The sequence below is a fragment of the Canis lupus genome, chromosome 4 (genome assembly GCF_048164855.1).
Source record: "Canis lupus baileyi chromosome 4, mCanLup2.hap1, whole genome shotgun sequence".
In the NCBI taxonomy this organism is placed as follows: domain Eukaryota; kingdom Metazoa; phylum Chordata; class Mammalia; order Carnivora; family Canidae; genus Canis; species Canis lupus.
In genome coordinates, this window is record NC_132841.1 from 25,960,625 (window position 1) to 25,974,710 (window position 14,086).

General features: G+C 37.2%; 1 protein-coding gene across 6 annotated transcripts in view; it reads left to right on the forward strand.

Moving 5' to 3' along the window:
* The window catches only part of KAT6B (lysine acetyltransferase 6B), a 186,751-nt gene that overhangs the window by 123,120 nt on the left and 49,545 nt on the right, over nucleotides 1–14,086 (forward strand). For 3 of the 6 annotated variants that reach the window (XM_072823688.1, XM_072823687.1, XM_072823686.1), the window contains exons 5-8: nucleotides 7,137–7,252; nucleotides 7,494–7,575; nucleotides 10,022–10,154; nucleotides 12,930–13,861. In XM_072823688.1, coding sequence (XP_072679789.1) covers nucleotides 7,137–7,252; nucleotides 7,494–7,575; nucleotides 10,022–10,154; nucleotides 12,930–13,861 — 1,263 coding nt within the window. The remainder of the gene's footprint in view (nucleotides 1–7,136; nucleotides 7,253–7,493; nucleotides 7,576–10,021; nucleotides 10,155–12,929; nucleotides 13,862–14,086) is intronic. The other 3 variants (XM_072823691.1, XM_072823690.1, XM_072823689.1) reach the window with 2 other exon arrangements.

Consider the following 14,086-nt stretch of genomic DNA (forward strand, 5'->3'; position numbering starts at 1 on the left):
ACACCAACCAGTCCTCAGCTCTGTTTGGTCTGTTGGAAATCTTCTGCCTTAAATGTTCATTTCCTTTGGCTTTTCTGATACTGTGTTGTCTTCTGTCACCACTTCCTTTCACACGTCTCTTGTTAGCTCCTTTGTCTCTATCCATCCCCGAACGTTTCTTCAGGCTTCTGTCCTTCGCACCCTCTAGGTATCTCAGAATTAAGTATCCTTGCAGGATCCCTGCCACCCCAAAGCAACAAACATGACAGCAACAACAGAAATCTGAGCAAACTAACCTCGTACTTCTTAGGGATCTCCTGTTGCAGCCAACAGCACATGACTGGCCACTCACGATGGCCACAAGCCATCCTCTGTCCTCTTCTCTCACACCAAGGAATCACCAAAAGTATCTTGATTGTATGTTCTCATGTATATCCCACATTCTCTATATCCACACACTCCCACCAGACCCCCTCAGGTCTCCTATTGTAATAACCTAAATCTAATCCCCTACCCCCCACCCCTCATCCATTTTTCCATGCTGCAGGCTAAGTGAAATCTATTCACAGATTTAGTTGAGTGGCTACCAATTGCCCTTAGGAAAAATTCAAATTCTTTACTATAGCCTCCAGACCCTCTCTTGGTTAGCCCTCTTCTGCATCACTTCCCCCTCATATTGTGCATAGTAGTTCTACTGAACCCTTCCTCTGTGAGTGTGCCATGTTCCCCTTTTCCCCAGCACTTGCTACCTCTTCCATCTTGCACCTCCACTGGCCCCATCTAATCCCACTCATCCTATGGGTTTCTTCTTGAGGGAGCACTTCCTCTAACCTCCTGCTAGATTTGCCCATATCTCTGAGCCATCTATTATCACACGTTAGTTCTAATTCTGATTTAATGTGTCTCTTTCCTGCTAGAGACTATGTGATCTAAAATGTCTGTCCTTTTTCCTTATTGTATCTCAGATGGATAGATGGTTGGTCAGATAGCCAGTCCAAGGGACCCAGTGTTAGAGTGTTCATTAGTTTTCCCTTGCTGCTGTAAATGACCACAAAGTTGTTGACAGAACTCACTTCCTCTGTTTGTAGGACCAAGCCCTCCATTATCTATCTTTTTCTTTCTTTCTTTTTTTCTTTTCTTTTCTCTTTCTTTCTTTCTTTCTTTCTTTCTTTCTTTCTTTCTTTCTTTCTTTCCTTTCTTTCTTTCTTTTTCTTTTTCTTTCTTTCTTCTTTTTTTCTTTTCTTTCTTTCTTTCTTTCTTTCTTTTTTCTTTCTTTCTTCTTTTTCTTCTTTCTTTCTTCCTTTCTTTTCTTTTCTTTTCTTTTCTTTTTTCTTTTTCTTCCTTTCTTTCTCTTTCTTTTTCTTTCTTCCTCCTTCCCTCACTCCCTCCTACCCTCCCCTTCCTTCCCCTTCCTTCTTCTTTTCTTTAAACAAATACTTGTATATATTTCAGAAGTCATCTTATAAAGATGGCAAAGGGGGCAGCCCAGGTGGCTCAGTGGTTTAGCGCTGCCTTCAGCCCAGGGTGTGATCCTGGAGACCTGGGATCAAGTCCCACATCGGGCTCTCTGCATGGGGCCGACTTCTCCCTCTGCCTGCGCCTCTGTCTCTGTCTCTCATGAATAAAATCTTAAAAAAAAAAAGATGGCAAAGTTATTTTCCAAGATAATATTTCCTGATATTTGAAAAAATATCACACAAGATAGAGAAAATAGAATCTAATCTAGTAGAAATAAATTTAAAAATGTCCAAAGAATTTGCCTCTCTTGCTCTTCAGGGATCCAGTCTGGATTTCTTCTCTGATTCTACTATGAATGTGCTTTCTCAACTCAGGATCAGTAACCGGAAGCTTTCTGTATTATCTCTTCACCCCCTATACATTTGGGAATCTCTTTTACCATGAAGCTAATGTGAATATTATTTATATTATGTATTTTTATATATTATATATATATTTAATTCCATATGGTTAATGTATGGTGTTATATTAGTTTCAGGTATATGATATAGTGATTCAACAACTCTAAATATTACTCAGTGCTCTATCAAGAGAAATGTACTCTTAATCCCCTTCACCTATTTCACCCATCCCCTACTCCCCTCCCCTCTGGTGACATATGTTTGTTCTCTATATAGTAAAGTCTGTTTTTTGGTTTGACTGTCTTTTTTTTCTTTGTTTATTTTGTTTCCTAAATTCCACGTATGAATGAAATCATATGGTATTTATTTGTCTTCCTCTGATAGACTTATTTTGCTTAGCATTATACTCTTAGATCCATCCATGTTGTTGCAAATGGCAAGATTTCATTCTTTTTTATTGATGAATAATACTCTGCTATACACACACACATACACCACATCTTTATCTATTCATCTATCAATGGGCACTTGGGCTGCTTCCATGATTTGGCTGTTATAAATAATACTCCTATAAACATCAGGATGCATATATCCTTTTGAATTAGTGATTTTGATTCTTTGGGTTGATACCCAGTAGTGCAGTTACTGCATTATATGGTAATTCTATTTTTAATTTTTTGAGGAACCTCCATACTGTTTTCCACCAGTTTGCATTCCTGCCAACAGTATACGAGGGCTCCTTTTTCTCCACATCTTCACTAACACTTGTTGTTTCTTATTTTAGCCATTCTGACAGGTATGAGGTGATATTGTATTGTATTTTAATCTGTATTTCCCTGATAAGTGATGATGAGCATCTTTTCATGTATCTCCTAGCCATCTGTATGTCTTCTTTGGAGAAATGTCTGTTCATACCTTCTGCCCATTTTGTAATTGGATAATTTGGTTTTTCAGTGTTGAGTTTTATAAGTTCTTTATATATCTTGGATACTAATGCTTTATCTGATACGTCATTTGCAAATATCTTCTCCCATTCAGTAGCCTGTTTTTAGTTCTGTGTATTGTTTCCTTTGCTATGCAGAAGCTTTTTAATTTTCATGTAGTCCCAATGGTTTAATTTTGCTTTCATTTCCCTTGCCTCAGGAGACATATCCGGAAAAAAAGTTGCTACAGCCATTGAAGAGAAGTTACTTCCTGTGCTTTCTTATAGGATTTTTATGGTTGCAGGCCTCATATTTAGGTCCTTAATCCATTTTGAGTTTGTTTTGTCAGTGGTATAAGAAAGTGGACCAGCTTCAGTCTTTTGCGGGGAGCCGTCCAATTTTCCCACCACCATTTGTTGAAGAGACTAGACTGTCTTTTTCCCATTGCATATTCTTGCCTTGTTTGTCAGTGGTTAATTGGCCATATAATTGTGTGTTTGTTTCTGGGCTTCTTATTCTGTTCCATTGATCTATGTGTCTATTTTTGTGCCAGTTCCATAATGTTTTGATTACTGCAGCTTTGTATATAACTTGAAATCTGAATGTGATACCTCCAGGTTTGTTTTTCTTCTTCAAGATCGCTTTGGTCTTTCAGGATCTTTAGTGGTTCTATACAAAGTTTAGGATTGTTTGGTCTAGTTCTAGGAAAAATGCTACTGGTATTTTGATAGGAATTGCATTAAATTTGTAGATGGCTTTGGGTTGTATAGACATTTTGACAATATATATTCTTCCAATCCACGAATCCACGAACATTGAATGTCTTCCTGTTTCTTTGCATCATCTTGAATTTCTCTCAATGTTTTATACTTTTCAGAATGTGGGTCTTTCACTTCTTTGGTTAAGTTTATTCCTAAGTATTTTTTATTAATTTTGGTGCAATTGTAAATGGGATTTTCTTAATTTCTCTTTCTGCTGCTTCATTATTGGCCTATAGAAATGCAACAGAGTTCTGTAGATTGATTTTTATATATATTGACTTTACTGAATTCATTTGTTAGTGCTAGTAGTTTATGGTGGTGGTGTCTTTGGGTGTTCGATGCAGTCTATCATGTCTTCTGCAAGTAGTGAAAGTTTTAGTTTTTCCTTACCAGTGTAGCTGCCTTTTATTATTTTCTTGTCTGATTGCCATGGCTAGGATTTCCAGTATTCTTTGGAATAAAAATGGTAAGAGCAGACATTCATGTCTTATTCCTGATTTTAGGGATAAAGCTCTCAGCTTTTGTTTTTGTTTAAGATTTTACTTATTTATTTTTTAAGCAAAATCTCTACCCAACATGGGGCTCATGACCCTGTGACCAAGAGTCATCAGTTGAGCCACCCAGGCATCCTGAAAGCTCTCAGTTTTTCACCATTGAGTATGATGTTGGCTGTGCCATGATCCCCATTTTCTTGCTGGATGTTAGGTGAATGGCATTCCTAGCTTCCAAAGGCCACCCATATTTTTTGGCTGCTTGTCTCCCCATTCTTCTGTCTTCAAAGCTATCAAAGCTGGGTGGAATCTTTCATGTCCTTCCTTTTTCATCTCATTTTACTAACCCATCTGGAAAAGATTGTCTGCTTTTAAGTACTCATGATTAGATTGGGCCTACCCAGATAACCGAGGATAATTTCGTCCTCTTAAGCCCTGTGCTCTTAGACATACCTGCCAAGTCCCCTTTACCATGTCAGGTAATATAGGTACAGGATACAAAGGATTGTGGCATAGACATTGTTCTATCTACTACAGAACCCATGTTTTTTTTTTCTCCCACAGTACTTCCTCCAAAAATTATTTCTACTGGTTTGTGGTTTCATTGGTACTTGTTAAATTTTAAACAATATTCCTTTGGTTTTGCTGGATAAAACTACTTAAAGTGACTAGTGCTTCATATGTGTTTGTAATAAGAATGAATGAGTGAATAAATACATATTATGCTCTCACATCTGATAAACTACACATCACAAAAGTAAAACAAACTCTAAAAAGACAAACCATTATGAATTGTGTCAGCAGAGAGATCCTACATTTTAGAGGGAATTGTTGAGTTTATGGAATGGTTAAATGAGAGATAAGGAATTTTATTAGTAGTACCATTTTTATCCTTTATCTAATTAGTAAAATTGTGTAGTGGTATATCAAGACTCAGTCTTTTGTGTTATTTAAAGTGGTCATAAGAAAATAAAATGGAAATGGTTCTTCATCCCTCAGCTTCCTTTACAGAATTATAGAAATTTAGAGCTGGAAGGGATCTATGGCCAATTCTCTTGAGTTAAATAAAGGTAAGATTGCTGCTTAACGGAAAGATAGGCTGAAGATTTTAGAATTTGATAGGGTAGCTTAAATGGTTGTTTTGAGATATAATACTGCTTAAAGTGAGAAAAAGCAATAAGAGGAAGACTATTCCTTGCTCTTGATTGACAGTGGCTGAAATCCATTAATTTTCAAAATGTGTTATTATTAAAAAGTATTTTCATAGGATCTCTGTGAGAATAAATAGTAAACTATATAATAAGATGTGAATTACCCTAGTTACTAAATATTAAGCTACAAAGTACAAAAGCAGATTTAAACGTAGAGAAAAATGTAGTGCATGAAATTGAGGTCATATGTGCCAGTGATGTATGACTTACAGGAAGTAATAAAAAGGGGGAAAAAGAGAAGTAAATGGTATACTTTTAAGCTGATGGGACCTATTTTAAGGGTGGAATTTAAATTGCTGTTCTTTAAAATTTGAGTTCTTACCCCCATAACTATATAAAGGGGGGGGGGTGGAAATCCGTGATCAAAGTAGATCTCTCTGCTCCCCCTTCAGAGTATACTTTTTAAAGTAGACAAGCAAGCTGTCTTTGTTTGCTATTCCTAAGCAGAAAGAGGTGATTGATACCATTTTTATATATTTCAACTTCCTCCCTCTGTACTTCTCATTTGAATGAGAGGAGCCCTTATAAAAGAATGGTGTCATAGGTTAAATGGATCTGCCTGGGTGTCTCTACAGCCCGAGGTTGTAATCCTATGACAACATTTTATTTGCTCAACATCTTAAATACAGATGTTTGGATCTTTTTTTTTAACTCAGGAATAGTATGCTTTATTAACGGTATTGATGATTGATTTTGAATGTTTTTACTTCAAAAAGCCAAATCTCCTAGTGGGTGGAATTTTATGAAGCACCTGTTAAGCTTTAGGGAGGAGGACCTTTTTGGCAGCAATCCAAAATACATATTTAAACAATGAGCCTGCCAAAGTCAGGAAATTATAAAACAGTTTTGAAATTGCAGAATCTGCTTTTTTTATTACCCTCAGGTTTCTTTTGCAGCTTGGTTATAAGTTCTTTCACATGGGATTTACTAATGTTCTTACTATTTTAAGGCCAGATTTAGAAAAATAAAATGAAGTTTAGAAACCTCAGGTTTGTGTGATAAAAGACCATCCCATTTTAAACTGAACTGTCTTCCAAAGAGTCTAGGCTCACAGTCTCTAAACCTTTAGGAGGAATCTCTGACTCAGTATGGCCCAGGTAGTTTTGTTGAATGGTGTTGTTCCCCCCGCCCCCCCTCCCCCCGGTTCCCAGTTTTCTTCCTTGATGTGAGTGAAGCTAGATGAAAAAATGTGCTCAAAACAGTGTGAAAAAAGTTGAATACTCAGAAAAATGGGGGAAACCTGCCAAGGGTATGCTTCTTGGATCATTATGGCAACTTCTTAACTCCCAAATCCAAATTTCTGCTCCTACTTTTAGAATTTAAATTCAGGGACCCAGGGGCAAAATGGCAATGGTATCTTCTCTGTATATCTCAGCAATGGCATATTCTCTGTGTAATAATGGGTTTTTTTTTTTTGCATTTGTAATTGTATCGTTAAGCAGCCCTTTTTTTTTTTTTTTTTGTTAGCTGTCGTTTTAAGTTTTATGATTTCATTACATAGAGCAGGATTTATTTGGACTTTAATACTCTTCTCACAGTCCAGTAAACCAGCAAATTTTGGGTAAATGGTGGTTGATGAGGAGGCCAGGCCAGCAGCTGAACCGAAGGCACAGGGATGAGAACATGCTTGGAACATACGTTATCTTCAAGTTCTCCAAGCCTTGTGGTGGGAACTGGTATAAATTTCCCAAATTTCTCTTAGGGAAACATCTGTATAGTCACTCAGTTACATGTGGGGGTGGGGTGGGGGAGGTAGAAAGGGAAGTATAATTTGAATTTTTTTATCTTTTTGCATTTTCAAGTTCTTGAGGTCTTTAATGGACATTGTTGCTATCTATCAAACATGAGGGAATGAGAGTTTCAAAACCCTAAACACCATTCCCATAAAGCAATTTGCTTTTTATTCTTATAGGACACCCATCCTGTCTGAAATTTTGTCCTGAATTAACAACAAATGTAAAGGCCTTAAGGTGGCAGTGCATCGAATGCAAGACCTGCAGTGCATGTAGAATCCAAGGCAAAAATGCAGTAAGTATGGCTCTCCATAATCCATCAGGTAAATTGCTGGTTTTCAGTGTTAAGGTTTTTCATTTTTGTAGACTGGTGCTCTTTTCCTTTTAAAGATTTAAATACATCTGATGTCAAATTTCAACACAGATCGTTCTGCCCCTTCATTATATTTTATTATTATTAATCAGATAATAGAAGAATTTGTGGCCTTTTACAGCTGGTTTCAGGTTCAGTTACTCTCTAATATGTTATCTTACAGGATAATATGCTTTTTTGTGACTCCTGTGACAGAGGATTCCATATGGAGTGCTGTGACCCCCCACTTTCCAGAATGCCAAAAGGTGAACTTTTAAACCATAGTAAAAATCTGTTTTATTACATACTCATTAGCCTTGTCCTGCTCAGAGGTATACAGGTTCCGTAAGCATTTATTCATCCCTCCCACCTTCCTTATACTTGTGGGTTTGGCATAGGTTGTAAACAGAGGAGTGTAAAAGCATTTAGTTTGCGGGTAGTGTATATAATAAAGACTCAGATAATTCCGGCACGGGGGGGTGGGGAGGGTGGGGAGAAGAGTGTTCCTGTCCCAAAACCATTTCCTTATTGGAATAAGTTTAGATTAGGTAGGTCTGAAGTTTAGAACATTCTCCATATTATTCAGTACCGTGTTCAGAAGTGAGAACTTACCTAGTTTTGTATGATAGTTGTAATGATGTCTCCAAAGTCCTACTACAGGAGCCATCTAACTTTTCTTAGCCATTAGTTGATAATTTGAACTTGAGCATCTGAAGTATTTTACATGAATATATTCATATGGCATATGGATTTTTGTCTCTATTGTGTAAGTAAGGCTAGCTTGGCCTCTTTTTCTTCACTTTATAATCCATTCAACATTAAAAATAACTGCCTCTCTATAAAATTTATTTATTTTTTATTGTGAAAGTTTTAGTAAATATAGATTGACAAAAAGGAATAAGAATGATCAGTTAGAAATTCCTTCCCAGCTCTCTATACACCTTTTTTAAAAAAGGACTTGGAACATTCTATACATGTTTTTGTAATCTTATGTTTTTTCCATCTTTATGAGATTCTAACAACCCCACATCATTAAATCTTCTCCTGAACACAGTTTTTAACGAGTGCAAAGAACTCCAGAGTATAGAGCAGGGGTTACAAACCTGATGACTATGTACCTCAGTTAGGCATTGTTGGTACTACATATATTTTTAAGACTTCTAAATGTATGACAGGCGAGCTGGTACAACATTTTTATAATTTTTAATTTGCATCCTTTAGGTGGAAGATCCATGTTCAAACTTGTCCCAATTATCACTCCTCCCTCTTGTCTTGAATTCCAGCTTGCTTCAGTCATATGTATTATTGCTGGGTGGCTTCTGAATATATTTGATTTTGCAACCCCATGTATAAACAAACCCTAACTTACCTAACCAAGTCCCTATGGTGGACATTACAAATGTTTTCAATTTTTTCCATCCACAATTATTTCCTTAAGATAAATGCCTAGGGGAGGAATTGCTGGATCAAAGGCTATGTACATGAAAGGTTGTATCAGTTTTCAGACCGACCACCAGTGTGTGAGAATACCTGTTTCCCTGTATTATGACCAACACTCACCATTACTATATTTCATTGAGTCTAAGACACATTAAAAAAAAATCAGATACTGTTTATAATCAATAGTGTCAGAATCGATGAAATACAGTGCTCTTATTTAAATGTGTACCAATTTGATAATAGAGAAAAAAGATGTCTGATCATTTTTTTCTTTAAGCGGTGAGATTGTGAACGTATTTTGTGTTTGATTATTGGCTGTTCGTATATCATCTTTGTAAAATGCTTGGTTTTACCCATTAATCATTTTTCTCTTGATGTTTTCACCTTTTTCTTACTGATTTGTAGAAGCTTTTTATATTTTTATGTAGTCCAATCCATGAATCTTTGTCTTTATGGCTTCAGTCTTAAATGTCAGTCATGCTAAAATTAAATAAATATCCACATATTTTTCCTGGTACTTTTAACATTTAATTTTGTCATAATATTCATCTGCCCAGAATTTATTTTTATAAAGGATAGGAAGTAATTCTTTTCCTTCCATATAGATGGCTGTTTGTTCTATCACCACTTCACTGAGTCATTTCATCCTTTCCCCACTGACTTGAAATACGACCTTTTGATATGCTAAACTTTTCTATAGGCTTCAGTTTTTTGATCTAAAAATTCTTGTCCAGTGACTTATTTCCCTATGCCAGATGTATAGTTTTAATTATTGCAGCTCCAGAGTACTTAAAAATTCTGTTTTAAATCATAAATTATATTTTATACTGATTTTTTTGTTGTTGTTTTTTGTTTTTTAGTGTGGAAGATTTCCAGAAAGAAATAAAACAAAAAAAATTTTTACCAGAAATTCCAAAAACTATTGGCTTGAATATGTCTCCCTCTAATCGAAAGATATATAATATCTGACAGGATTGGGTTTTCCTGTGTGTTTATGTGGTGGAGGGAGGTTTGGTGACATGTTGGGAAAAGCTTCTAGGAAGGGTTCGGGATAGGGGCACCCTCTGCTCTCACCACTGTGACCCTGGAGGGGAAACTGATCTTTAATGAGGGCTTCCTGAGGAGGATGACACAAGGGAATGACCTACCTTCTGGAATGAAAGTTCTACATACAGGCATCCTTGGGCAGCTTGTTTCAGCTGCAGTTTATATATAATATCTTCTCCTAAAATGAAACATTAAAATATTTTTCTCATATATATATTAATTCAGGGATGTGGATTTGCCAAGTCTGCAGACCAAAGAAAAAGGGAAGAAAACTACTTCATGAGAAAGCTGCACAAATAAAACGACGATATGCAAAACCCATTGGACGACCGAAAAATAAATTAAAGCAACGATTGTTGTAGGTTGAGATCTTATCAAAAGAAATCTTTTATGTTCTGCTTTAAAATATAGGCGATTGTAACCCCCTTAGATTCCATTAACTTTTTAGCATCATTCTACAAACTCGGGATGAGGAATAGTTTTCCTTTTATATAAGCTGTGGAAATTTTTTGAAAATAACATTTTTAATTACAATTGGCATTTGGGGATCTTCTGTTGGCAGTATCTGTGATGCTAAGTGACATTTTTCAAGCAGCAGGATGGAAGCAGAATGTAAGAATTGGAAACAATCATTCTGCTTACTTTATTACTGGCTGAGCATTAGAAGAGCTTAATTATATAAATATTTTTATGGAGATTTTAAAACAAGAGAGGGATTTGTTCACATCTATAAGTGAATCTCCTGTCACTCCGGATAGCATTTTAGAAAAAAATACTTCTCTTTTCTGGTGCTAATTTAGTGTTACAGCATCTAAGATCCCTTTTATGAAATAGGAGCTTCTGAGAAACATGTAAATGACTGTCCCATGTTTGCACACAAAGAGTTAGAACCATTCGGTATATGCACATGTGTGCAGACATACATATGAAATGATATATTCGCAGTTGCCTGCACATCTGCTGTGATAACCTTATTTCTACCAACCTGTTGCCATTAAAGCCCAGTAGAACATTTAGCAAGAATTAGAAGTAGAGAATGGATAAGGGGAGAAATGGATGTGTAGGGTTGATGATCTACATGAAATAAGGAGTTGAATACCTAAAGTAGTTCTATCAGTAAGACCATCTTAGTTCTATCAATAAAAGCATCATCTGTTTCTTGAAGCTTAGGGTCATTGTGCTGTAGAAATGAATAGATGCTCTGCACACACTATGAACAAACACCAGGTCTTCCTTACTTTGCTACACTTATCCCTAATTTTATCTGAAGCAATTCACTACCTTACCTGCTCTCAGAAAAACCATCTTCTCCTGCACCTTTGTCTTCCAAAGTAGAAATAGAAAATGCATGTTCCTTCATAGTGGTTTTTTTTTTTTTTTTTATGAAAGCCCTTTAACTGGTGGACATTTTTAAATGGAATCTTTGTTAATTTCTCGAGGCAAACATGAAACATTTATGAATAAAATCTTTCATATTAGCATCATTTGAAGTAGAAATTATATGTTTTTGCATTCATCCTGTGTAAGCATTGTTCTCAAAATGGGACTGTATCCTCGGGGCCCAATTAAAAAAACCAAATTAGGATATAAACTTTCTAAACAAAGGACACAGCTGAAAATTGCATCTGGCACCAGTCCTAACTTTTTGTTTGTCCAAAATTGTCCTTTGAGCTTAGGAATTTTTAAGACAGTCTAGGGAGCTTTCCTTTTTACATGCTTTATAAGCATCTTATCCTTTCTGGGCAATCGATTCCAGATACAGTCCAAATGCAGCATTCTAATGTGAAACATTTTAGCTCGGATGATTGTTTATTGGTAACCCTCACTGTGACACCAGAAATCTCCAGTGTTCACCTGATTTGGCTGTATCCGTGGTGTCAGCCAAGGCTCCTGGCAGCAGAGCTGCCTCACATGAGCCCAGTAGCTCACCCAGCTGATCCACACCAGAATCCACTGCAGTTGACTACTGATGCTGTTTGTTAATGTACACGATGACCACTAAAATGCGCTCTTCTATTTGTAATTAAGATATTTTGATAATAAATCTCATATCATTTTCAGGCTTCCATTTCTTCATTACGAGCCTTCAGCTAAATTGATAATTTTTAAAGTGAATTCTTGGGCCCCAGCACTGCCATAATTCACATGCAAATGTTTCTATTGAATAAAATTCTGCTGCAAGATGGGTAGCTTTCCAAGCCCTAGCCTGAGGTGAAGGCAGGCAGCTGCTGTTCCTCTAAGCAGCTGTGGTAGCGGAGGCCTCTGGTCTCTATTGACCACACAGCTGGATGGGTAGAACCAGCCTCCAATGAGCTGAAATAGTTTATAAAGATTCTGATGCCAAGTATCTGATAATGACCATGGTAAATGTGCTGCTTCTTCACCAGACTTTCCATGTCATGTCTGACCTGCTGTAGCTTTTCTTTAATCATTTCTTCAGTTTTTGCTATTGTTGTCCTTTTTTCAGCAATATTTTATGCTGTAATTAATTGTCTCCTCTACTTAGAGAGTATTATTGGCTATCTTATCATCCTAAGCATTAAACTGCTGAGAGGAAGAGGATATCTTTAATGTTTTCTTTAAAAAAAAGTATTAATTTATAGACCTACCCAAATTCTATTTATATAAATTTTCTAGTTGAGTTAAAATTGCTTCACACCAGAGATTAGATAAGCTTATTCTTTCACTTCTAGGTAATGCTTATGACTTATGTCCTTTAATACTTTTTAAAAGACCTAAGAAATCATAATTACTTGTGACCACACAGGGAGTAACATTTTTATTTAAGTATAATGAAAGCATTGCGTTGTTCTTTTAGTCTCTTCAAGAATTTCTTCCTTCTCTTGCCCTTGGGTCCACGTGGCTTCTTCTAGGCCCTCTTGGATGGGCACTGGGAGAACCATGACATGCACATGTAGTGGCTGCTACCTGTTTCAGCAGAGAAACACGTAGACAGAGGCGGGGACACACACATACACACACACACACACACACGCACGCACACTTCTTAGGGTTGCAGTTCAGCTTCTTAAGTTTAAGCACATTGAATGCATCTAGTTGCTATAAATTTGTTTTAGCTACCTTTATAATTCTATTATTAAATGCTGATACTATTCTCTAAATTTTTGCCTAGGTCTGTAACCAGTGATGAAGGATCCATGAATGCATTCACAGGAAGGGGGTCACCTGGTAGGGGTCAAAAGACTAAAGTCTGTACCACACCTTCATCTGGTCATGCTGCATCTGGGAAGGACTCAAGCAGCAGATTGGCTGTTACAGACCCCACTCGGCCTGGTGCCACCACCAAAATCACCACCACCTCCACCTACATTTCTGCCTCTACACTTAAAGTTAACAAGAAAACCAAAGGGCTCATTGATGGCCTTACTAAGTTTTTTACACCATCACCTGATGGTCGCAGATCACGAGGTGAAATAATAGACTTTTCAAAGCACTATCGTCCAAGGAAAAAGGTCTCTCAGAAACAGTCATGCACTTCTCATGTGTTGGCTACAGGTACCACACAAAAGCTAAAACCTCCACCTTCTTCACTTCCACCCCCAACCCCCATCTCTGGTCAGAGCCCCAGTTCACAAAAGTCCAGCACTTCCACTTCTTCTACCTCTCCCCAGAGTTCTTCTAGCCAGTCCAGTGTGCCCTCTTTTAGCAGTCTTACTAAGAACAGCCAGCTGAAGGCACTCTTTGATGGACTTTCTCATATCTATACCACTCAGGGACAGTCTCGGAAAAAGGGACACCCAAGTTATGCACCACCCAAACGTATGCGTCGTAAAACTGAATTATCTTCCACGGCAAAATCTAGAGCCCATTTCTTTGGAAAAAGAGATATTAGGAGTAGGTTTATTGCTCACTCCTCCTCCTCTAGCTGGGGGATGGCTAGAGGACGTATTTTTAAAGCAATTGCTCACTTCAAGCGAACAACTTTCCTTAAAAAGCACAGGATGCTAGGCAGATTAAAATATAAAGTGACCCCTCAGATGGGGACCCCCTCACCAGGGAAGGGGAGCTTGACAGACGGAAGGATTAAACCTGATCAGGATGATGGTAAGCAAAAGGTCAAAGCTCCAACCAAACCTGCGTCCCGTCCCTTTCTCCCCAACCCCGAAAAAAATCAATCAGTCAATTCCTATTTGTCACATAGGTCTTAGCTATTTCTCTTGTTCTCACTTCACTTTCATACAGAAGCAGTGAAACTTTGACCTTTTCCTGATGCTGACTAAACCTCCAAAATGTTTTTTCCAACTAATACTCTCCCCCCTTTTATTATTT